Source organism: Bacillus rossius, chromosome 2 (assembly GCF_032445375.1).
Source record: "Bacillus rossius redtenbacheri isolate Brsri chromosome 2, Brsri_v3, whole genome shotgun sequence".
NCBI classification, from domain to species: domain Eukaryota; kingdom Metazoa; phylum Arthropoda; class Insecta; order Phasmatodea; family Bacillidae; genus Bacillus; species Bacillus rossius.
In genome coordinates, this window is record NC_086331.1 from 94,100,581 (window position 1) to 94,125,494 (window position 24,914).

Sequence of the window (24,914 nt, forward strand, 5' to 3'; positions counted from 1 at the left end):
TAGGACTTTTTTGTTATCAGTAGAACTATAGTCGATGTATCATATTTCCTTAGATGTATCGTGTTCTGAGTCCTGGTATGAATTTGTGTTTTTGCGATTTTAATGTTTTATCAGCCACTGAGGAAAAAAATATAATGAAGAGATATTTATTTATAAAAGTTAAAATTTTTGAAAAAAGGAAGTAATTTTTTTTTCTTTTCAAATGATATATCTTTATTCATGTTATGATTTTTTTTTAATTTTCCGAGAAAAAGTGAAAATTTTACAATTTGCTTTAAAGTCATTTACCCATTTCTTTGTAACCCATACGAAATCATGGCACATTGGCTAGTATATTATACTAGTCACAATATTAAAAAAATTGCTCATTTCTGGTAGGTGCATACGGTATTGGTTATTGGTTGTTTTAGCTTTAATATACAAAATCAGCAGTACATAAAATTTTTATTTTGTAACTTCACTTGGCTAAGATTTAAATGTAAAATTTTTAACTATTTAAAAAGGAATAAGCTTAATTTCGAGATCTTTAATAACGTTGACCACCTCCGCTCTTCAAGGCAGATATAGATAGATTTTATCATTAACTCATAAATGTGTTATATACTTATATGAAGATAAGATTATTTTTTTATCGTTTGTGTTGTTTATTGATTTAAAGAGGTATGTTATTCTGGTTAGTTATGATTGATGGTAAAGTATTACGTTAAATTAAAAATAATCTAAGCCCGAATGTTTTAATAAAAATGTTTTTTTATTTTAATTTAATTAAAATAGTTTTCTAAAGAATACATCAATAAAGAAAGAGGTTTAATATTAAAAAGTGAGAATCTTAGTACGAGGACTATCTTGTGAAATTATTGTATGATAGGTTTTAATTAAAGACACTTAATACTAAATTTTAAATATACGACAACCAGCTAATACTCAATTTTTTTTCGTGTGGTGCCGTTGAAGAAATAGCTGTTCAAGTGTTTACGAAACATATAATTATGTTTTAGGTAATTTACCACAAATTTACACAGGTATAATAATAAAACCTTTGTTCCTCACCCATATCATACTTTGAATTACCGACTGAATCTGTAAGATTGTCACTTTCTTCGTCAAAACGTTCTTCAAAAACTGAAAATGTCATTGCTGATGGACACAGTTTGTTTTCGTGTAAATCCACACACAAGAGCTGAAACATTGGAGTGTGGATATAGTTAATTACATTTGATTAAGAACAAAAGATTACTTCATTTAAAATATTTGATTAATATTTGTTTACTCTCATGCAAATCCAAATACAAGAGCTGAAATAATGTGGTACGAATATGGTTAATTACAAATATATGACAAAAAATACAGGATGTCCATAATACGTATAATGTCCCAGTTTGAATGGTATATCAGAATAGTTTAATTTCGACTATTTACAACAAACAATACGACGGATGGAAGGTAAACTAACCTAGTTTTTTTTCCCCTTCAAATATTCAATATGTGCACCTTTAGTTATACGGCACACATCCAACGTAAAGTCCAATTCTTCCTCACTTTGGTTAACAAGTCCAGAGTATCTCAACCCTGGAAAATCATTAGGTAGCGGCGGAACGCAGAAACGATCTTCTATAAAACCCCAAAGGAAAAAAAATCGCATGGTGTTATGTCAGGTGAAAGTGGCGGCCAGTGAAATAAGAGCTCTGTCGTCTCGATAATTAATACTTATCCCACGGTCAGGGACTTTAAATACACAGGTATGCGAATTTTTTTGAAAAGTTTTTTTGTTAAATTATTAATATTTGTTTTAATTGTATAAAAGATATAGAAAACGGTATTCATATGATATAAACCACGTCACATTTATCAGATTTAGATGATAGAGTATTTGAATATTAAAAAGAACAAAACAAAAATGTAATAAAATGAATGAGAATCATTTTAGAATATTTTATAAAGTTTTATTGAGTCTATAGCTATTAAAATACAACATTAAGGTATACATGAAGAAAACAATTAATAATAACGTTTCCTTTTGGAAAAAAGCTGCGTTTTGTTGGTTTTCGTTTATGATTTTTTATTTCATCTCTGTGTATCATCCAGCAATAGTCCGCCATCATACTAACGTTACAACGGCCTTGATATCTTCTTTCCATCTCTTTTATGTCCTGATGAAACCGTTCACCTTGTTCTTCATTGTGGTCGCCTAGATTTTTTGGGAAACAATCAATGTGAGACTTCAAAAAATGAATTTTCAGACTCACATTACAGCCTAAATTTTTTATAGGAGTTTAACAATTCCTGGACAATATTTTTATACGCAGGATCTTTTGTGTTGCCTAGAAACTTAGGCATTTCATTCCAAGGTTGTCATTACTTTTTAAAATTCTGTATCCCTAAACAGTTTCCTGATATCAGGTCCCGTAAATATTTCCTCTTTCAACTTCGCATCAGATAAGCTAGGGAAACATGAACAAAGATACTTTAAAGTATTTCAATCCTGCGGTAATGCCTTTACGAACTGTTTGATCAAACCAAGTTTGATGTGAAGTGGTGGAAGCAATATTTTTTCGGTATCCATCAAGCTCGGATTAATGACATTTTTTACTCCAACTTTCAATTCCATTCTAACTTTACAATCAGGTTTTTTTCCAATGTAAATTTTTTGCTCTACTGTCCCATTCACAAATATAAGAGGGGAATTTTGTGTAGCCTTGCTGTTGACCAAGAAGCATGCATATGATTTTTAAGTCACCGCAAACTAACCATTTGTGTTCGGTGTATTTTATTTTCTCCAAAACATTTTTCAAGTTTTCTTAAGTTTCTTTAAGATAAACTGAATGAGCTACAGGTATCGATGCAAATTTATTGCCGATATGCAAAAGGACAGCCTTTGAGCTTATTTTTGAAGAATCTATAAAGAGTCGCCATTCTTGTGTATTGTATTCGATATTGAATTTTTGTATTAAACCGCCAATATCACAGCAAAATACTAAATTATCCTCTTTCTTAAAATACTCCACAAATTCTTGTTCTCTGCTTCGATACCAGTAAAATGTAGTTGCAGCATCTAATAAATTGTTTTCTTTTAGTCGAGAACCGAGAAGTTCTGCAGCATCCTTAGGTAATCCAAGAACCCGTATCAAATCATTCAGTTCTTGCTGTTTTAAAGGTCGAGGGTCATTTGTAGGGTGAAAAATTTCACCACTGCTTTGCAGATGATCACTTTGTTCTGAGTTTTGTGGTAAAGGCGTTTCGAAGCTGTTAGTGTTAGTAGGAACTGGTATGGGTAATTCGGGCCCATGTGGAACTGGCTTTGTTACAGACGAAACATCAGGATACACAATTTTGGCGCGGTTTTTAGAATTATATCCTGTTACATTGGTCAAACAAAAATAACAATCATCTGTATGATTTTTTTGTTCCCGCCACAACATAGGAATACCGAATGACAATGATTTTGATTTACCGTAAGTCCACTGTCTTAACACTTCAACACATAGCCGGCATACTGTATGCGGAACCCACTGTTTCTCTTGGTAACATAACCTCATTCCGAAGTAAGCATAATAAGCATTTTTTACAAAGTCTGTTATTTTTAATCTTTGCTTAACTATTGTAGCCCCTATATTGTCCGCAAATATAGCAAAATATATTTGGATTGTTTTTGCAGCTCTGAGGAGCCACACTTTTTTTTGCAGTTTAAACCACTATGATTAGTCATAGACTACATAAAACCTTTTTTGGATACTTTTTCTCACAGGGGAAAGGCAGGTTAGTAACAATAGACCATAGGATGGTCGGTCATAGAGTATATATAAAAAAAATATAGATCACGGAATCAATTTTAAAAAAAACTAACTTACCGATCTAACGAACTATTATATATTTATCTATATGCAAAAAGAATGTGACGTGATACGTTAAAACAAAGTTTATATTTGCTATATACAGACCAACATCTACATGTTTGTGATAAATTTATTTAAAAAACTTTTTAATCGCAGACCTGTGCTATTAACCACTCTCGTACAAAGATATTCTTATGGGGAGGTGCTACATCCGGTTGCCAAATAAAGTTTACAGGTTCACCCTCTAATAGTAACTGGGGAAAGACCCATTCTTTCAACATAGGTGGCGCTGCAAGCGAGAAAACAACAAAGCAGTACTTGCGCATGCGCTTATCTAAAACTGTCTGAGTTACTCTTTAACTGTGTCCTTGAATTCTAACTGTGACACTATATTATGGACATACTGTAGAAGATATTTACACTATCAAATATGAATTCAAATTGGCTGTCCAAATTCTTACATAACAGTAATAAGGTACTGTAATGGCGAGTCTGGCACAGGTTGCAGGCTGAGGATAAAGGAGCAGGTCAATGACACCGTCCGCCATCTTGGATTGTGACATCATGGCCACCATCTTGGATGACCTCAACCTTTCAATTTTATGTTTGACCTTGATATTTGACCTTTGACTTTGGCAAAAATGTGGTTTTCTAGAATATTCAGCAATTTTGTTTTCTAGAATTTTCCACCATCTGGAAATCGAGTGTCCACTCCCAAATTTTGCACTTTTTCGTTACGGTGACATAGCCAGTGTGTGCCCCACAACCAAACGTTTCATGTTTTTGTTATGGTGACATCACATCCATCATTTTGTGTTTATGACCTAGACTGACCTACCACTCGCAATAACAGCAACGTCAACTCCATTTTTAACAGAGATCCTGACTGCTACATTGAAGACAGCGACGCCAACAGCTGCAGAGATTTCAATTAAAGGTGTATCTTCGTCACCGACAGCACTATATGAGTCACTAACGCGTGCAATCTCTTCAGGAGCAGTAAAATCGATGTCCAAAGAAACAGAACCTGACGGTGCTTTATCCCCCAACTGCACATACTGTGAAAGCATCAACAATTGAAAAATTTGTATGTAATAAAGAGTGTAACAATAACTCTAAACTCGTTAAAAATCAGTGCAACGGGTGTTGTAGCCAGTTTATACGTTAGAGAAGAATGAAAAGGCACAACAAAAATTGTAACCGACTGTTTTCAATTGATCAGGACCAAAATGTATCTTCTGTGGTAAGATGTTTGCGCGTATGTTCAGTGCAAGTCATAATGAAATATATAACTGTTCCTTTAACGAAAGTGAGAACTCTAAGCTCTGTGCTGTATGTGGTAATAAACTGTCATGTTGAGCTGCCCTGAAAACACATGCCAAGGCAAGAAAAGGACTCGCTTCGCACTCTAAGAAGACTGTAGGAATCGAGAGACGCTAGAAATTTGTTTATTTTTGTACTTTTAGAAATTCCGTAGTCAATTTTATTTATGAAAATTTATTGTTTGATTTTTTTTTAACCATTTACTGCTGTGATAAATTCAAGTGATATTTAAATAAATAAATATTTTTAACAAAAACTTTATTTTTGCATCTATTAAGTTATCAAATAATTAATATGTGATTTTTTATTATTATTGGAATTATTTAGTATTTGTAGGTTAATAATTACATAATAATGCTCGCAGGCTTTCACGGCCATTGTCTGAAGTAGCTTGGCTTCTGTATTGTAGCCGTGTCCTTGGCAAATAATTCACCAATGTTTCGGTCGACATTGCAGTCGCCATCATCAGGGAGCAGTTACAGTAGGTAACTGCTCCCTGATGATGGCGACTGCAATGTCGACCGAAACTTTGGTGAATAATTTGTCAAGGACACGTCTACAACCCAGAAGCCAAACTACTTTTAATAATTACATAATTACAAAATAGCGGCCAAGATAACCACCAATATGGCAGAAGCCAAGGTAGTAAATATTGCTACACTCTAGCAGGTAAAAATTAAATCAGTATGGTGAAACGTCCTTTTGCAGACAAATATCATGAATTTTCAAGATGGTGGTCAATATGTCATCACTGGCGTTCTGGAGGCTTGTAGACTAGGAATTAAAGCTACTTTTAAGTTTTTCACAATGTTTTTTATAAATGATTTTCCCTAAAATTAACTTTCTTGCATCGTCCAGTGATCGAACCAAGGACAGGAATAGATTGAGTCAATCATTATTTTAACAAGTGATTGTTATGATAATTTTTGGAACTCTCCCAGAATTTCTAGCAATAAAATAATTGATTTTCCATATGGTGGCCAAGATGAATAAAGATGGCAGATGTGAGAGTAATAAATAATCACTGCACTCTAGCAGGTATACCTAATGTATACTAGCATAGCGGTAGCGCCCTCTAATACACGAAAACAATATGTCGGATCCCAGATCGCGGCTTCCAGGAGAAGAAAACAAGATGACGGACGTGACGTTATACTGGCTGACGCAACATATTCCTTGGCATTTTTGGTGGGAAGTTAGTCTGTCGGTTGCCTCTGTGCAGGGAGGATATTTCACCATTTTAAATTTTGTCCTCACCTAGTTTGAACCGAGGACTCTGAGCTCCATGACGTGAGTTTTTTATTAAAATTTTATTAAAATTATTTAGATACTTTTTTATTAAATAAATTTTTTTTTCGAAATTGTAGTTCAAAAAATTACAAATTTCCAAGATGGCGGAAGTGACATAATTTAAAAATGATGGAATGTTTTATATTGAAACTTTTATTATATTAATTTTTAAGTTTTTCCCAAAATACTATGATAATAATTACGGATTATCAAGATGGCGAACGTCATTTAATAATTTCAATATTTCGGGACATTTTTATTAAAACTTATTTTTTTTTTAATTTTAAAACTTTTACCAAATTTATTGCTTAATATTTACGGATTTTCAAGCTAGTGACTGTGACGAAAATTGCAACGATGTCGTCCCAATTCAAAATGGTGGTCTCCAGCAGATGAAAAGATGGCGGACCTGACCTTGGCGGCTTAGGGTGGCTATACGACAAGGATTTTAGGCCGCTTTGGGGAATTTTCGTTTTTTTTTTTTAAGGCAAAAGTCTTTTGAGAATTTTCTAATTGCAAATTTTACAGGTTTTCTTATTTTTCCTTATTTTTGACGAAATTTTTTCCTAAAAACTGGACATTTTTGGCGAATTTTGGCGAAATTTTGGCGAATATCCTATTACTCATAACATTTTTAAAATATATATATTTTTTAAAATTATTTATAGGTCTTCATATTTTAAAACCAACATGATGACGAATCATGATGCAAATTATCTACGAACCATTGTTTCCTTGTCATCGCCTAATGAAGTATTCCTAAGTATTTAAATAAAAGTATTGGTGCAAAGTAATAAGTAGAGACCCCGAAAAATGGTGAAGCGCGAAATTCACGAAATAACGCGAATATTTGATACTTTAAACGAATTTTGCGACTTTCCTTTGATTTTGACATAGTCGCGAAATTCACGAATTTTCGCGCGAAATTCACGCTTTTCCGCACAAAATAATGTCATTATGTCGTAAGTTCTATTTATTTACGCCATCATAAACATAGGCGTGAAATAAACATAGACTGAAAGACTAGTGCCGTGATATTATCTTCGTTTTGACACGTTACTGAAATTCACGTATTTTTATTACTCTGTTTACAAACAGTAAATATTGCCATCGCAAATGAAAACAAAATGTAAAAATTGTCAACAATCGATATGTGCGCACTACCAACATAACAAATTGACTCCACAGTTTTCGTGTTTTGAATAATGGTCGTTTCTGCCGCAAGGCACACTGGTGTCGATTTTTCTAACCTAATTTAATCGCATCGAGCTAAGATGGCAGTCATTTTTCCGTGCACATATCTATGAGTGTTTACAACTACCGTCCACATTTTGTAAGTTTTGTGATACAATTGAATTTGTGGCTAAGATGCCGAAAACTTCGACAATGTTTGATCGCGAAAGAGAGATAAAATCGGATGATTTTATATTTTTGATCAGCGGGACAAAATTATGATGTGCAAGTTCTGCAACGTGCGGGTTGATTGTACACGCAAAGACACGTGCAAAAAGCATGTGACAAGTGACACACACAAAACAAAACAAAAAAGACAATTATTTTGTCAAGCATTCTACCGTGTCTAAACAAATCTCGATAGGCGACAGCGTGAATAAAGCAAACAAGCTTTAAAGTGCAGAAAACAAGAATTTTTTTTCTGATTTTGTTAATATGATGCTGTAAGTTAACATTCCTTTGGAAAAAGCTGATCATCCAGCTATGAGGGAATGGTGTAACACCCATGTTGAAGGTTAGCCTTATTTATTTAGAAATGTTTTCCCCCTCTAATAAAAGTTCATAAGCATATGTAGGCCTACAATATTATCGATTAACTTACCTTTACTTTAAATAAGTATGCAAGTACCTCAGATTAACAAACACATAAATAGGATGGATTGCATTGTGAAATGGTGAGCACACCACAATATATTTTTGACTGATTGATTGATGTTTGACTCTGTAATCCAGCAGTACCTAATCTAGAAAAGGTTAGGTTAGGTTTGGCTAAGAATTGTTTTGAATAAATTAGCCCATTAATATTTTCAGCGATAACCTTATAAATGCTACCTATTGATAAGTATATTGTAAGTTATGTATACATTTTAGGTGCAGGGGATTTGCCATCATCAGCCAACACTCTTAGAGAAACTTATGTCCCAAAAATTGGCCAGGCAAATAAGGAAGCAGTAAGGCTATGAGGTTTTTTTTACACCGCCAATGGCATAATTTTTTCACAATTTTTTGGGGTCTCTACTGATTGCTTATTTTTACACCGATTTTTTGCACCGCTTGCTAATTTTTACACCGGTTTTTTTGCACCGCTTTTGTCATTTTTTTGCACCGCTTTTGTCATTTTTTTACACCGAAATGAGCCAGTTTTATTTACCATTTTCTGGGGTCCTTAGTAATAAGTAAAGAACAATCCAAGTATGTCTATGCGTAAATAAATGTTATAATAGTTTTTAGTGCTAGATATGTACACCAACTATCAGTTTTAAAACACCAAAATCTTTAGAGTCACTATCTGTTTAGTAATAATTGAAAGGACAGTATTAATAATCTTACAGCTTTACATATTTTAAAACTTCCGAGAACTGCATTGCGTTAAATAGGGTACATCTGATTCGTATGAAAATGTTATATTGACATAGTTACAAGAGTTCACGAAATTATGGGTATCCACACCAATCAAGCAGATTAATTGATTTAATATCCACAAATATAAAAAAAGTATTTTTTTCCAACTTCTAAAAATGCAGTCAACAATATGTAAGCCCCAATAAAAGTTTAAAAAAATATATATTATAAGTTTACTGTCCTACAAATTGACCAGGAAATGAAATGTAAAAATTTTCATTTAAAAATCTTAATACCTTGTATGTTGGAGATATATTCCTTTCAGACAACAATTTACTGGTTTGGTAAATTGATCTTTCTCTCTCCGCAGGACTACTTGAATTATAATCATTTACGCGAGCAACACAAATATCTTCAGTCAAAGTCCACACACATACTAGACCATCTTCGGAACACGAGATGAACTGCAAACATGTTTCCTCATTTTCTTTCCTCCGGAATTTCCCATCGTCATTTATCTGAAAACCAAATAGCGTTAATACGTTTAAAAATTTCCATTGTACGCAACCCCATCACTCTGCACATGCCAAAGAAGAACTAAACTAATAGTTTAACTTGAAGTTGGCATTAGTTTGATTAGACAAAAGGAATTAAATGGATGTACATTTTAGAGCTAAAAATTGTTTTATTTAAGAATATAATTAAAATATTCATGTTAAAATTGGAAAATTTTTATAAAGCTACAAAATCAATAAAAAAAAATTTATTGATAAAATAAATACCTGCTGAAATAATTTTTAAATTTAAGATATTTTTTTGAATACAATAATATTAAAAGAATCACCAAATCGAACAATAATAGATAACAATTATTTAATAGTGTTGAAATGTTTTATAACATGATCACTGTAGTCAAACTAGTGTCATGTGTGACACTAACCATTTTTGGTTACATTAATAAACTACAGCAAAATATAAGTGAATTTTAGTTTAAACGTCTACTTTACTAAACTTTAATGTATTATCAGTTCTAAACAAAATAAAACAAAATTGCACAAATTTGATACAGATTTAGTTACTTACTTTCAACGTAGAAATAACCCACTGGATATTTTGTATGCATGATGGATGCGATGTTTCAGGAAGAGAATATTTTACTGGCTTTAAAACTGTAATTCTTTTTACGACATTTTTCCAGTTGATAAACATATGCTGAAAGCAAAGCACATAAAATCATTTGTATCACTAAAACGAAGTAAAATTGATCCATTTAGTTTTCCTAAGTAAATAAAAGACATCCACAACGACGGTTAACAGTAAATTCTTGAGCAACCAGGGCCGCTGAGAGAATTTGTGGGCCCCTGGGCAGCTGGGGTAGTAGGCCCCCTTCCTTTTTTTTTTTTTTTGCATACCACTACTACGTACTACGTATACCATAAATATATATGGTATCGTAAAATGTCATCCTTCATTTGAACATACATAACGATTACCTAGTTACGCAAAAAAAAAGAGCATTTGCATGTATTATCTCAGTGCACTTTTACATTTTTTATCCCATCAAAATACAAATAATAATTAATTTTGATGTATATATTGCTAAAAAAAATCTTAAATGGTAATCAGAAATTGAATTATTATATGAGGATTTAAAATATATAAGTATAATAATTTATTCTGAATATAAATATTATTAAAATAATTTAAAGTAATAATAAATTTTATTACTTCGAAAACATCAAACACATTGAACCACGTTCTTTACATTGAAAAATTTGTAATTCATATTAATAATTTTTACAAATAAATTTAATACCCTTAGTTCGATGCAAAATCATAAATGACATGTATTTTAAATAACAATGATATATATTTTATATCCTACTAAAACGCAACAATTCAAATGTCATATAATATATAAAAATGTCTAAATTTAATAACACTTCAAAATGTTTTACAACAGAACAGTCATTACTTCATAACGAATCACGACATTCAGAATAATCATACACTGTAGTATATTATTTAAAATTTCAAACATATAATGCATTTAAAAGGATTATGCTACTCAATAATATTGATTTACCAACAATTAAATAGGTAGTTCAGAAGTAATCACAACAAATCTGTTTTCCGTGCCTTTTTCAAAGCAAAATCGTTAATTAAATCGTCGTAGTTCAATGACCGAGCCAGATCAGGCTCTAAGGCAAGCAAGGTGAGCCCACTAATCCTTTCCTGAAACATGGTTAAGCGATGTACATTTTTATATCCTTCATTTTGCTGAAGGACCTTTCGGCTTCGGCAACTGTCACGAAAATTGTGCAGAGAACTCGAACAGCGATACACACGTTTGGAAAATAACTATCCAATTTTAATCTCCGTAGTGTGTTTAAAAGCTAGATTGGTTTCAACTGGTATGGACCAATATTTGAAACATGGATTGATTTGAGATGTTTTATTTAATCAGATATCTCGATATTTATGTCCTCGGAATATGTTTCACACAGCTTCATGCACATATGTTCAATGTCTTGGTCATCCATATCCAGGTAGTGCCACAAACATTTAAACATACAGCTAACTTCTCTGGCGATGGTGAGTCGTACAGTCAGTCCACTAACAACTGAGTCAATAAGTTTGTAAAAAACATTCACTCTGAATTCCTGTTCTTCAAGTGTCTCGTTCTCATTCATCAGAGACATTGACTCATCTTCTTTGATTTCATCATGGAAACATTTTCTTTTCTTCATTCTTCTCTCCTTAAAATCAGTATTGGTCGGAAGATCAGTAGCCATAGCCTCGGCTACTAACCTTGCTTTGATTAGAAGAATGTAGTAGTAGCAGAAATGGGAACGCCAGGTACGAGCACTATATATATATATATATATATATATATATATATATATATATATATATATATATAGTACAAGATGTTTTAATAGCAGGGGAAAAATGTTTTTCCAGCCATTTATTTTCCACTTCCCAGCCGGGCGCCCGGGCCCCTAAGGCTACCGGGCCCCTGGGCATTTGCCCCTTTTGCCCCCCCCCCCCTCTCGGCGGCCCTGTGAGCAACTAAACCTTGTTTGTTATTTAATGAAATTTTTCCGTTTATAGAAGCGAAAATGTTGGCATTTCAATTTAGAAATTTTTTCCTATTAGTGTTGTACAAAACATGTAATGTACAATACATATTTTTTTACTTTCAAAAAGTTACAATATAATTATTAATTATAACTATTTTAGTAAATTTATAAAATACAATATTTAATTAAATATTGGATTATGCAAATTCTTTTAAATAACGAAAAAAAATTAGGTGTAGTTTTCAATGTGTTATGCCTTGGAGATACTGTAAGCTATGTAATTTAAGCTTTAAGTTAGATGTATCTGGCATAATTATAAGAAATACCAACCAATATTTATTTATTTATGTTAAATTAAGAGAAATTGTACTACAAATTTTAAATTTAAAATTGGATAGAAAAATGTGTTTGAGTAGAATAGTGCATTTGTCATATTCCTTCGAAAAATCAATTGAAAAATCTAGGAATGAAATATAATTGGAACATTTTGTAAAAAAAAAAAAAGTATTTTAAAGCGATAAAGTATTTTAAAGCGATATAAATATTCATATTATTGCAGATTTCTACGCTTTGACAAAAACTGACGAGTCAAAGTTTATCAACACGTTTTCACATGTTAATATTTTGGACAATATTAAAAACTTAAGTTTAAACTAAGCGGTTGAGTTAAATCATGATATTTGAATTAAATAGAGTACGTGGTTCAAATGAACTAGTTAAAGCTTACCGTTAGTCGGGTTTGATTATAGACCACCCGTAATGTAGAAATAAGGATGTTAGATTTGAATATTCATTCATGAAATTCATTATATTAAAAAAATTATTATAAATGCAACGTTGCTCGCAAATCATTGCTTAGGAATTTATTAGATAGCAAGAGTATGATTGTAATTACAGTAAACATTCCCAGAATACGTGGTGCCGTATCGTTCTGAGGGTGGTGATGACACTCCATAGTTCGTCGACGTGAAACCTCATAGCTTTTCGGCGTGACACTCCATAGCTCTTCGACGTGACACTTCATAGCTCGCTGACGTGACACTTCATAGTTTGCCTACGTGACACTTCATAGCTTACCCACATGACACTACATTGCTTGTTGACGTGATACTTAATAGCTCGTCGACTTGACATCTATTCCTCGTCAACGTGACATCCATTACTCTTCGACGTCGCACTTCATAGCTCGTTGACGTGACACTCCATAGCTCCTCGACGTTACATTCCATAGTTCGTCGATGTGACACTCCATAGCTCGTCGACGGTATGCAGAGAAAGGACGGTGCACAGCGAAGCTTACTCCTGGAGGTTAGTTGCATGCACTGAACCAGTTTTGCCAGAAGTACCATATATCTGGTATGAATACCAGAAATTGATCCTTGTGTCCAGGTACCAAAGCATTCTCATCATGGTATGTAAAAATAATTTGTCGTTTACAAAAATCATAGTGAGTCTTGCAGACAAAATCGGAAATATAACCAAAATGGTAAAATTTTTTGTACTGGGAATATTTGCAGTAGTATTATTGCAAATGAGAATACAGGCCAATTTTATTATATGTTATAGTGTGTTATTTAGTAAAACTCTTTGTTTATTAATGAATGATTCTCTGACCGGAAACATTATCCATCTATAAAATCAAACAAGTCGTGAAAATTAATAGTCTAAAAAACTTGAATGAAAAAAATGTACAAGATCTTTAAGACCAAATACCAGGATTTATAAATTGCCTGGCATCAGAATTTACAATTTTATATCTGGCACCACTGCAATGAACTTGCAAGTCCTACAGTTGTTCCTTAAGTCCCTTTCCCTCGATATGAAAAGCCAAATGTGTACTTACCGATGCACAGAAAGATTTCTCAACATCATGAGCGATTGGTTCATTATCAGTGTGCTTTTTTATGTCCCACAATGCCACTTGCCCATTGATACATCCAGCAGCTATCAAGTCGTCGTTAAATGGACAGAACTGAACCGCATAAACGTCGGCAGGACAAGACAGTATCAGCTGCCAACACAGAAAACGAAAATATTCTTTTGTGTACTAGAATACCGAAAGTATCAAATAATTTTATTGGTGTAACTAATACAATAATTGTATTATTGGTGTAATACCAGTATTCTTAGGATTTTTATAACTTGAAATTACTCTTTACCAAATATATTCCAGGCTAATTTCACTATCATAAAGTTTAATTTTCAGTTTATGTTTGGTTTGTCTCCTAATTTCTATAAAAGTGACTTTATATGGATTTATGTTCATACACTTGAGTCCGCCATCTCTCTGGGAAAATTTCATTGCATGGTTCGCGCATCGTAAAAATTCGCTCTCATCATTTCTACATACCGCATCTAAAGAAGTATAACATCAAAAACATTATTTATGAAAAGTAGCCCCGATAAAGAAAATATTTCAAGATTTAGGGTTGGTGATGCCGAGTGACTCGCGTGTTTCATAAACTATTTTTTTTTTTAGGTTTGTGAGTGCTGCGTTCTTGCGGTCTTACGTTTCTTAGCCTCATACGCAGAAGACAAGAGTCGGAATTTATATAATATTGAAATTGTCTTACTCAGCGCGTGAATACAAGTCACTAGCCACTTGGCAATATAATTTAAGCGTGTGACGGAAGAATGCTAAAAGTGGTTCTTGAGCAGGTTGCTTAAGATGTTCGTTTCCACGCAAATATGGTGATATCGCTGGAGTTAAAAAATAATAATCTATGGCCGCATTCTTCATCAATTCAAGCATTTTTTCATGTAATGCTAATTCAAGCAAACAACGTACTTTATACCTAATTAACTTAAATGTAAAAATAATGCGTGGTAAACTTACGAAGTGAATATGAAGAATTTTTTTCCCGTGATTATGAGGTGATCAACCCGCACACAGAAAAAAAAATTTGTAACATTAAAAACTGTTTTTGGAAGTCAGTTGACTAAAAATATTTTATTAAGGTACACGAAAAAAGCTGTAAATTCTAAACCATTTTTATGAGGGAAATACAAAGAAAATTCTGCATTTATACAAAGGTTATTATGTAGTTTCAGTAACTGTTATCACTTAGGAACAGTGGAACATGCTATTCTAAATTAACTGTTTAGCCCATGTTTGTGAGATCTGCATGCAATTTTTTACACTGCCACAGGTCAGATGAGGGTCGCTCACAGTGTACACCTTCCCTCCTGAGAGTGACTCTCCCTTTTTGGAAAAACCCTCTTGATGAAATTTTGAATAAGTACATACCCATTAAGGAAATTGTAATTACATAATACGGGGAATATTACATCTCTTGGTTGTTACACTTCTGAGTCCAGGGAGCTAACACATAGTTACACGCTGGGTTTAAATGGCGCAAGCACAACAAATTACAGTACAATTCCCTGGATCGTATTTAAAATTCAGTGCCATCTCTCGGCAGTAAACGCAACTTCCTTAGTCTTTGTAATGGTTGTGACAAATTTCGACGATTACTAATTGTCACCCATGCATTACACGTGACTCGAATCCAGAACCCTCGCATTGTAAGCCGGTGTTCGTCGGACTGCGCTACGTTGTTGAACAAAGTTTATGCTTAATTTAAATACTTAGTTGTGATATAGTGCCTAATTCAATTATTATTGACCAAAAGTTGAGAAAAAATTTAATTAAATTATTTATTTCGTTAGTAAAGTTATACATTTACCAATATTTCAACATTTGTGAAACTGTATTGTTATTTTAAAATAGTAACGTGTGTGACATATGAAGATTTTTCATACCTGAGGCCTTAAATCCTTCTCTATATTCCATATCAAGATCACGTTGCATGGGAATGATTTATAGCTGACTTCGTCAAAATCTGATTCGCCTCGTTGAATGTTGTGGCAAGTCTGATGTACGTAGGACACTGCTACAATACCTGTAATATAAAAGTAACAAACTTGTTTAAGCCTCCAGCAGCAATTTTTGACCGGTTTTTGCCTTAGTGCATAGACATTACTCTACTACAAGTGTAAGTCGTACACCACAATATGTGCTCAGCGAATCACGATACTGTGACAGGCCGAAACTTCTGACACTCATTGTAATGTGCCAAGATGTTCTTTCATTCGGTGTAACATAATGAAAGTTTAGACACAACCAGTTTTAAAATTTGTCTAAAAGGGAATGAGGGGAAATTGGTGATGGGTAGGGTTAGATGAGGGTGCCGTATTCGTGATCTTCTCACGTGCCTATAAGGTTTCGCGGTAGTTATAGTGTCTCCAACTATTACAACGACATATATTTCAAATACCTTCGTCGTCTCTGCATTCACAGCCCTGTACAAGAAGTCTAGGCGCTGCAGACTTTACTCTGCCCGAGGGTCGAACATAGGACCTCGCTCGCGAACCCCCGACGTGTTGCCTACCACAGTAAAGCTTGAGACGCATTACAGTCTACTCCATGCTTACTCTTTGTAACCTCACTGTATTGCACTGGACTGCCATCAGCTCTATCTTCACAACCATCGCGTGTTCTCGCATGACGCACTCTGTCTTTGAACTCTGTCGCGTTGCCAAGCGACGAGTCAGCGGTCTCAAAAGCAAAGCACCGCGGAACAAATGAATAGCGCAGGCAGCGATCTATCGTGTCTGCAACGAATAATTACTTGCTGTCTCGACAACTTCATAACGCTGGTGCCGTCAAACAAAGCTTCTTAAATTGTATTCCCTTACAATACCATCAAATATTTATTTCAGGCATTATATTTATGCATCAACCAAAACTTCTTTATGGTTATTTTACAAACAGTCACGTGTTCGGAGTGATTTCATATCATTTAACCTCAATCTCTATATTTGTTATATTTTAATATTTAAAAATACATTAAGGCATTACTATCATATGCTTGAAAGTATGCAGGCATTCAAACAATTTTAACGCCACATTAGCTTCAAAAACGCATGGTCCTAAATGTGATTGGTTTTAAATGGCACATATTGTGAAGCAACACAAATTAGTGCTGCTATTAGCAACACATCAATAATACTTAAATAATTTCTTTACGAATATTAACATATAAAACACCGTAAAACAATTATATTATTATTTTTAATTTGGCCTTATTTAAAATACAGGTTGTATCAAAAATCATGTTACAACGCTTGAGGGTAGAAAGCTCTTATTATTTGCAACCATTTTTGCCAGTAAACATGTTGCCGAAAACGCGTAGTTAAGCCCCGGTAGCCCTAGAAAGAGTCAGCGTAGTGAACCCGTTGTAGAGTGTTATGTTGTGGATGTGCGGGCGTTCGAGTAGAGAAATAACATTTTTAATCGTGGCACAGATTTTAATTTAACTCTGAAATCAATCACAGCTTCGGCTTTGTTTCGCAACATTGAAATTGTTGCATAAGTTTTAACAACGTGACAGCCTATAAAGCAACGGCTCAAAAACACGCCCACCTTGAGCGACCCAGAGGTGGCAACGGCGAATCATGTTTTCATGGATACGCTGGAGCATATGTGGAGTCGACCTTATGATTTCGAACGCTTCAGTGATTCGCTTTGTAAGCTCTTCTACCGTTTCTACTGGCGTAGCGTAGATAAGCCCTTTTACGTAAACCCACAGAAAGAAATCTAACGGGGTTAGGTCCGGTGACCTTGGAGACCATTTGACAGGGCCCGCTCGTCCAATCCATCGGTTTGGAAATGTTTGGTTTAAATACTCTCGTACTTGCAGGGAAAAATGAGGTGGTGCCCCGTAATGTTGGTACCACATCACACGTCGGACATGCAATGGAACCTCTTTAAGAAGACCTGGTAGTTCGTTCTGAAGGAAGTGGAGGTATCCGGCGCCGGTAAGTCGTGGCGGAAAAAAAAGGCCCCATGAGTACGCCGTCAAAAATACCGGCCCACACATTAACTGAAAAACGTTCCTGGCAAGCTGTAACACACGTTGCATGCGGATTGACATCATTCCAAATATGACTGTTGTGCGAATTGAGAATAGCGTCTTAAGTGAACTTGGCTTCATCGCTGAATAAAACCGCTAACTCGGGGTTCCTCAATACTCTTCGAATGTACCAACGAGAAAAGGTCATGCAAAGCGGATAGTCCGCCGGACCCATGTGTTGCACTTTTTGAAGGTGGTATGGGTACAAGAGTTGCTCATGAATAACTCGCCAAACAGCCATTTTGTCAGCATCCATATCGGAACCTTCTGCCCTTGTGCTTGTATCCGGACTCTCCTCAAATCTCTGAAGTACATCTTCTTCAAAACTGGGAGTACGAACCCTGCGTGGAGCACCAGCATTTGGTCTTGTGACGGCACATGTACCAGTATCACGCATTCGCTGAGTAAGTCTTGCAAACATGGTGTGAGCTGGAATCCTACGACCCGGATATCGTTCTTCGTACAGACGACGGGCGGCTCGTCCATTTTGTCTAGCTTCCCCGTAAACAAGCAGCATATCCATGTACTCACTAAACGTGCACTCCATTGAGCTCCACTAAAACGTCGCCCTTTTCAGAACCACAGCGAAAGAAATGACACCACGAGTTTGCTTGTACGACAGAACAGTCAACGACAGACCACCAGTGATATCAAAACACACTGCGACACTGCGATGTCACACTGCGCAGTGCTATGGCACGGCACGAACGGAAGAAAAGAGGTGAGGGCGCCACCAACGGAAGTAAAAAGGGGCGGGGGTCAGCATTCGACATCGTACAGTCCTCTCGAGCGCTGACCGGCGTCGTAAACACGTAATTCACCACAGCATCGTCTGTCTCGCACAAAGCCCAACGGGTTACCTACACTGACTCTTTCTGGGGCTACAGGGGCTTAACTACGCGTTTCCGGCAACATGTTTATTGGCAAAAATGGTTGCAAATAATAAGAGCTTTCTACCCTCACGCGTTGTAACATGAATTTTGATACACTCTGTATATATAATTATAACAAAATAGTAAGGCCAAAGTAAGATAAAAAATTAACTTTTAGTTTTTGCAAGGTTTCTATTCAGCTAAATCATTCGAACCATTCTAAATAACATCATAAAAGTTTATTTCGATAAAATTATTGCTTATATGGAAATATTTTATACAATAAAAATATATATGGTATTATTTTGTCAGCCTAAAAATGTATATAATAAGACAACTTAGTTTGGGAGGCTATGATAACTATCTCAGAACATCATGCCAATAAAGGCTTGGGTGTCCGAATTTAATGTTTGAACGCAGCTCAATAGTGGCAAGGACCTTAGAATAACTTCCTACAGTCCTCGGCCGCCATCTTGAATATAGAACTTTGCACCATTTTGTTTATTCACCATCTTGGATTCTAGTACATTCTGCCATCTTGAATTCTATAAAGTTGAAAATTTCGTTACTCCCGCCATATTGGATGTCAATGACGTTACCGTCGCATTTTCCGTTACGACCGCCATCTTAAAAATCCATATTTTATTCTAAAAATTATGGAAAAATTTTCAAATTTTAAAAAATTTAAGAAATTTTAATACTAAGAAATTCCTCCAGTTTGAAAATCGTTCGCAGTCTTGAAAATAGATTATTATTGAGACCACCGTTATCTCCACTAACCACAGCGTTAAGGGGAAAGGGAGGTAGTAGGGCAGTCTGATGGAAAGAAAAAAATCCTAGGTCGAAGTAAAGTGAATTTATTACCTGTACTTGTCCACAAAATTAATACTGTACTCATCAAAAATTACATTGACCACTTCCACAGCAAATTTACACTGATCACTAAATATAAGTAGGAGCATTCATAATAGTAATCGATTATTAACTTTAATAAATCCATTACTTTTACCAAAAATAATAACGCACAAATATTAAATGAAAGTATGGAGGGGTTGGAGATGGTAGTCGCAGGCCACACCACATGCCTCAGACTGAGTCAATACCAACTCACAGATATTAATAACCAGACTCCAAATACAGCACAGGTTATGCCAGCATAACGTTGTACTGCCCCCAAGAATACAAATATAATAAGGTGCATACATAAACAGTACAGGCTGTGTAAAATACTTGCAAAAATAAATACTTCACAATATTAGTAAAACACCAACTATAAATCAGTAATTTCCACAAATAAGATCATGTACCAGCATGTATCTTAACAGAACTAATTTTAACATTACTTCCTTCAGATAACCAAATCTTTAGAGTGTGTTAACATAATTGAATATTAATTAACTTTAAAAAAATATAAATTGCTTCAGGTACCTACATATTATAAAGAACAGTTAACTGTTAATAATACAAGGTAAGATACTTTAAAACCTGTAAACGAACGACGTATGTGTATATAAATCTCTCTCAAAGTTCAATATACTTTTACATCAATATTTTATACACACATACCTGCCTCAAGGTATAACATAACCCACTTCTTTTTCACTACAAGAAAAATGTAGGAACACATCTAAATGCCTGCAATATGCTCCATCGAAAAATCCATCGACAATATGTCACTCTGAATATTTAATTTTCCTCAATAGAAAAAAAAATAACTTTCTCTCTAGTAGCACTCTCAAATTATAATATGTTACTGTATCTTACACCATATAGTCAACGCTCACCAACAGCCAAACTTGAAAATGATAATAAATTACTGAAAATATAAATGGCTGACTGTGACACTTTTCATTTAACTTGCGGGTGTCTTAGCAAGTTCACTCACATTTTGTACTCCAAAATCGGGGAGGTTCTAAAACTAAGTGCCAAAAACTAAATTTGCTGCCCAACATCGCTCATCATGAGCAAAAGAAAACTGCTCAAATCCTCGTCGACAGTAAACGAAAACGCTTACATAAGGCAGGTCTCCAAAACATGCTTCAAAGAATAGCAACATGGCCGAAAACACAGAAGTGCCAGACCAAGTGGAACTTCCTGGTTAAATGCGGTAACCATCCACCACGATGAATTACAGTAAACTCGCCACGTTTCCTGTAATCGAAATTGAAAGTACAACCCAGCACCAAGCTGTTTCACTGCAATAACTAACAGCATGCACTCGTCGCAAACACCACTCGTAAATCGTATTGCCATAGTATACAGTGGCTCAACTCCACTCGTTGAAATTACATCGTCGACAGTACGCTCAAAAACCGAAACGTTTTCAAACACAACTCTCCATACAGACGCAAACCTCACAAAAATTTACTTCCCTAGCCTTACCAACAGCTGGCTACGGCAAACAAAAATTTCTCCATCGTGGCGCTACCAGCGCGCAGCATACAAAGACCTCCTACACAAATCAGAGAACTAAGTGGAGTGGCTAGTTCAAAAACACCTCACCAGAATGCGTAAGCATCCACATACAAACAAAACAAAAATGTGACGAGCGAAGCTAACGTCACATTATTAACCGACTTTAATCGAAAAATTAACAAAAAAATTAACGAATTAAAATTATTTAAAAACATTTTAGTCATTTACAGGTGACCTTTGAACTTCACCTTCAACTTTGAAATTAACTTTTGGCCTTGAACTTGGCAACTGACATTGACATTGACAGTTGACATTGACCTCGACATTGTATCTTGAACTTAACTTTGACCTTAAAATTAACATTTGACCTTGAACTTGAAATTTGACGACAAACTTAAATTTTAACTTTACATTTGACCTTGACCTTGAATTTTGACATTGAAATTGACATTTGTCCTTGACCTTAAACTTTGACCTCTAGACCATGACCATGAAATCTGACCTCAGATGCCATCTTGAATTTAACCATCTTGGAACCTAGCACCCCACTCCCTAGCATTGCCATTTTCGTTATGCCCGTCATCTTGAAAATACATGATTACTATCCAATTTAATGGAACATATTTTAAAATTCATAAGAAATTATATAATTAAATTTTAATAGAAAAATGTATAACAAAGGCACTAAGTTCAAACCTGACGAGGAAACCGATTAAAAGTGGTGTCGGATCCTTCCTCCACAGCAGCCACGGGCAGACTGACCTCCCCCCACTAATGCCAAGGCAGATATTATGTCATTCGGTATGATGGCATGGTGGCCATCTCTTTTTTGGTGGATGGAGATTGCTGCCATCATATTGTTTTCGTCTGCTGTAGAGTGCTGTCGCCATATTAGTTTAATTTTTACCCAGGGTGGCCATCATCTTAAAATGTGTTCACCATCTTGAAAATCTTTAATTTTTAAGCTATAAATCCGGAAAATATTTAAAAATCATCAAAAATCATTTTTTAATGTAAAGCATTATTCGATAGATATTCGTCCACAGTTCGATCCTTGACAGATGCAATAAAAGTTAATATATTAAAAAATTATATAAAGTGACATGTTCGAGAAAAAACAACAAAATTACAAATAAAAAAATTATTATGAAATTTCTACAAGTACTAAAACAAACCAAACCCTATCCTTGAAGGCAAAGCGAGACCACTACATGACATGACATGTATTTTCAGGGCAGTTCTACATGAAAGTCGATTAACCATGCACAGCCAGTTGTTGCCTAGACACCTCCAGTCAGTGGCCAAACACATCCAGTCTGTGACCAGCCATGTCTTGATGTAAGCCAGACACGTCTTTTCAGTGGTCAGGAATGCATGTTGAGTAGATGGCTAGCTATATCTAGATGGTAGCCAGGTGCATACAGTAGGTGGTCAAACATATCCAGTCAGTAGCTAAGAGGTATTTTTCGTCGATACTCGGCGAACATTTTAAACCGTTTATGTACAAATTCATGCCCATAGGCCAAGTTTCTCCAAACCAAGAGGTATTATCAATTATGTACGACCATTATTTTAAGTAGGTCATTTTCAAAGTCAGGTGTATAAACCAATTATCACCAAACCAGGAGGCAAATTATGGGTTAAAAACAGACCTATTGATGCTCATATATCGTCAAAAAGGAAACACATTCACAAAAAGGAAGCAAATTAATAAAGGAAAGACATTAACGAAAAGGACACACATTTATACGAAAACTCAACTTGTAGAATTCGACCTCATCAATATTTTACGATCGTCTTCAGATGGGGTAGGATACAATGCCTCAATCAGTCTTAGGCTCCAAATGTTATTGGCTCCAAAAGACATTGGCTCCATAAGTCATTAGGTCCAAAAGTCATTGGGTCCAAATTTCATTGGCTCTAAAAGTCATTGGCTACATAAAATCATTGGCTTCAAAAGTCATTGGCTCCAAACATCATTGGCTCCAAGCGTTTGGCTACAACAGTCTTTGGCTCCAAAAGTCATTAGTTCCAATAGTCATTTGATAGAACGGTCTTTGGCTCCAGATGTCATTGGCACCAAAAATCATTGTCTCCAACAGTCTAAGTCTCCAACAATATTTGGCTCCAAATGTCATTGACTCTAAAAGTCTTTAGCTCCAACTAGTTTTGGCTCCAACAGCTCAAAGTTCTCCAGTGCTCCAACAGCTCCAAGTGCTCCAACAGCTCCAAGTGCTTCAAAGGTCCAACTGCTCTAAAGCTCAAACATCTCCAAGTGCTACAAAGCTCCCAAAACCTCCCAAGTTTCAACTGAATTCAATTTCATTTTGATCGACTTGCCCTGATTGCTGAATCTCCAATTTGTTAGTAATTGTTGATGATTTTTACTTCAAGTAAGAAGTTATATGTTGATAACTCATTCTTAGTTAATCATATTTCATGAAATAAACCAATCACTTTTAATATCCAAAATAAAACTATATTTTTAATTTTATACACCTACAAGTAAAACAAGTCACTATCTTAGGTGGCATGTTTACCTCAGTTCTTTGACTATGGTGGCTACTTCGTTGTGGTGCGAATAGTTTCCTGCCCTAAGCGAAGCCAGCTGCAATCTGAGACGACCAATATGTTAGTACCTTCACATGACGAGTAATCAATATCTTCTGCTGCTGTCATCTTTCTTGGATGTTTATTATTGTTTTAGATTTTAACACCGCCTCAAGGTCACTATCGCCATCGTCCCAGTGATCATAACAAGCTTAATCAGAATTATTAATTTGAACACATCGTTTCCAACATTATGGTCTAAGTGTTTCATCACAGTATTCGATCATGTAAACTTCAGGTACTTCATCAAAATCTTTGATCGTGTCAGCCTCAGATGCTTCATCAGAGTCTTCGTTCATGTCAGCTTCAGGTTTTCCATCGCAGTCTTCTATCTTGGCAGCTTTAGGTCGTTATCTATTGTTCACAATTTTATGGAGGCAACTAGAATTTGGTGTAAATATCTTTTCTTTTCCCATGAACATGCTACTTTCCATGATACTTTTCAATTTTAAGTCATTAGCGAGATCTGGGTTAGTACTATAAGCATTACCATTTTTACTTTCTTCGTAATCATTATAGTATTCAAATATTTTGTCTTCATTCCACTTCCATTTTATTGGAGACCCGTCCAGGTAATCATTAATCAGCTTAGTTTTACAAGTCTGCGATGTTTATTCAAGAAATATCTTCGACCAAATGATTTCTTACACTGACTGCAAATAAATGGTTTTTGGGAAGGACCCAAAATAAACTTGCTCCTCTCGTGATGTTTAGCATTTGTTCTCAAGGTAAACTCCTTGCTGCAGTATCTACAGCGGTGTCCTTTTGATACAGCAACAGGCAACGAATCAGGATCCATATTAGCTTCTATGGCTAATACTAGATGAAAACTGAGAGTTTTAAATTGTAACATTTACTTAAATAGAATTTTTAATATTTCATAAGCCTGAGTTAATTTGACATTTTGTAAGACTCGTGGCCATGTAGTTTTGCTTTTCAACAACAGATAGCACCACGTGTTGCTTGACAGTAAATTTTTATTTTATGGGATGCGGAATG

The 24,914-nt window shown here is 34.9% G+C and overlaps 1 protein-coding gene across 1 annotated transcript in view; it reads right to left on the minus strand.

Annotated features, from left to right (window-relative positions):
• LOC134529480 (uncharacterized) overlaps positions 1 to 16,541 on the minus strand; it is a 61,863-nt gene extending 45,322 nt beyond the window's left edge. Inside the window, exons 1-5 of the mRNA XM_063363611.1 lie at positions 16,381 to 16,541; positions 15,866 to 16,005; positions 13,947 to 14,114; positions 10,104 to 10,232; positions 9,317 to 9,538 (exon numbers count right to left, since the gene is read on the minus strand). Coding sequence (XP_063219681.1) covers positions 9,317 to 9,538; positions 10,104 to 10,232; positions 13,947 to 14,114; positions 15,866 to 16,005; positions 16,381 to 16,516 — 795 coding nt within the window. The 5' untranslated portion in view covers positions 16,517 to 16,541. The remainder of the gene's footprint in view (positions 1 to 9,316; positions 9,539 to 10,103; positions 10,233 to 13,946; positions 14,115 to 15,865; positions 16,006 to 16,380) is intronic.
• Positions 16,542 to 24,914: the final 8,373 nt, after the last annotated feature.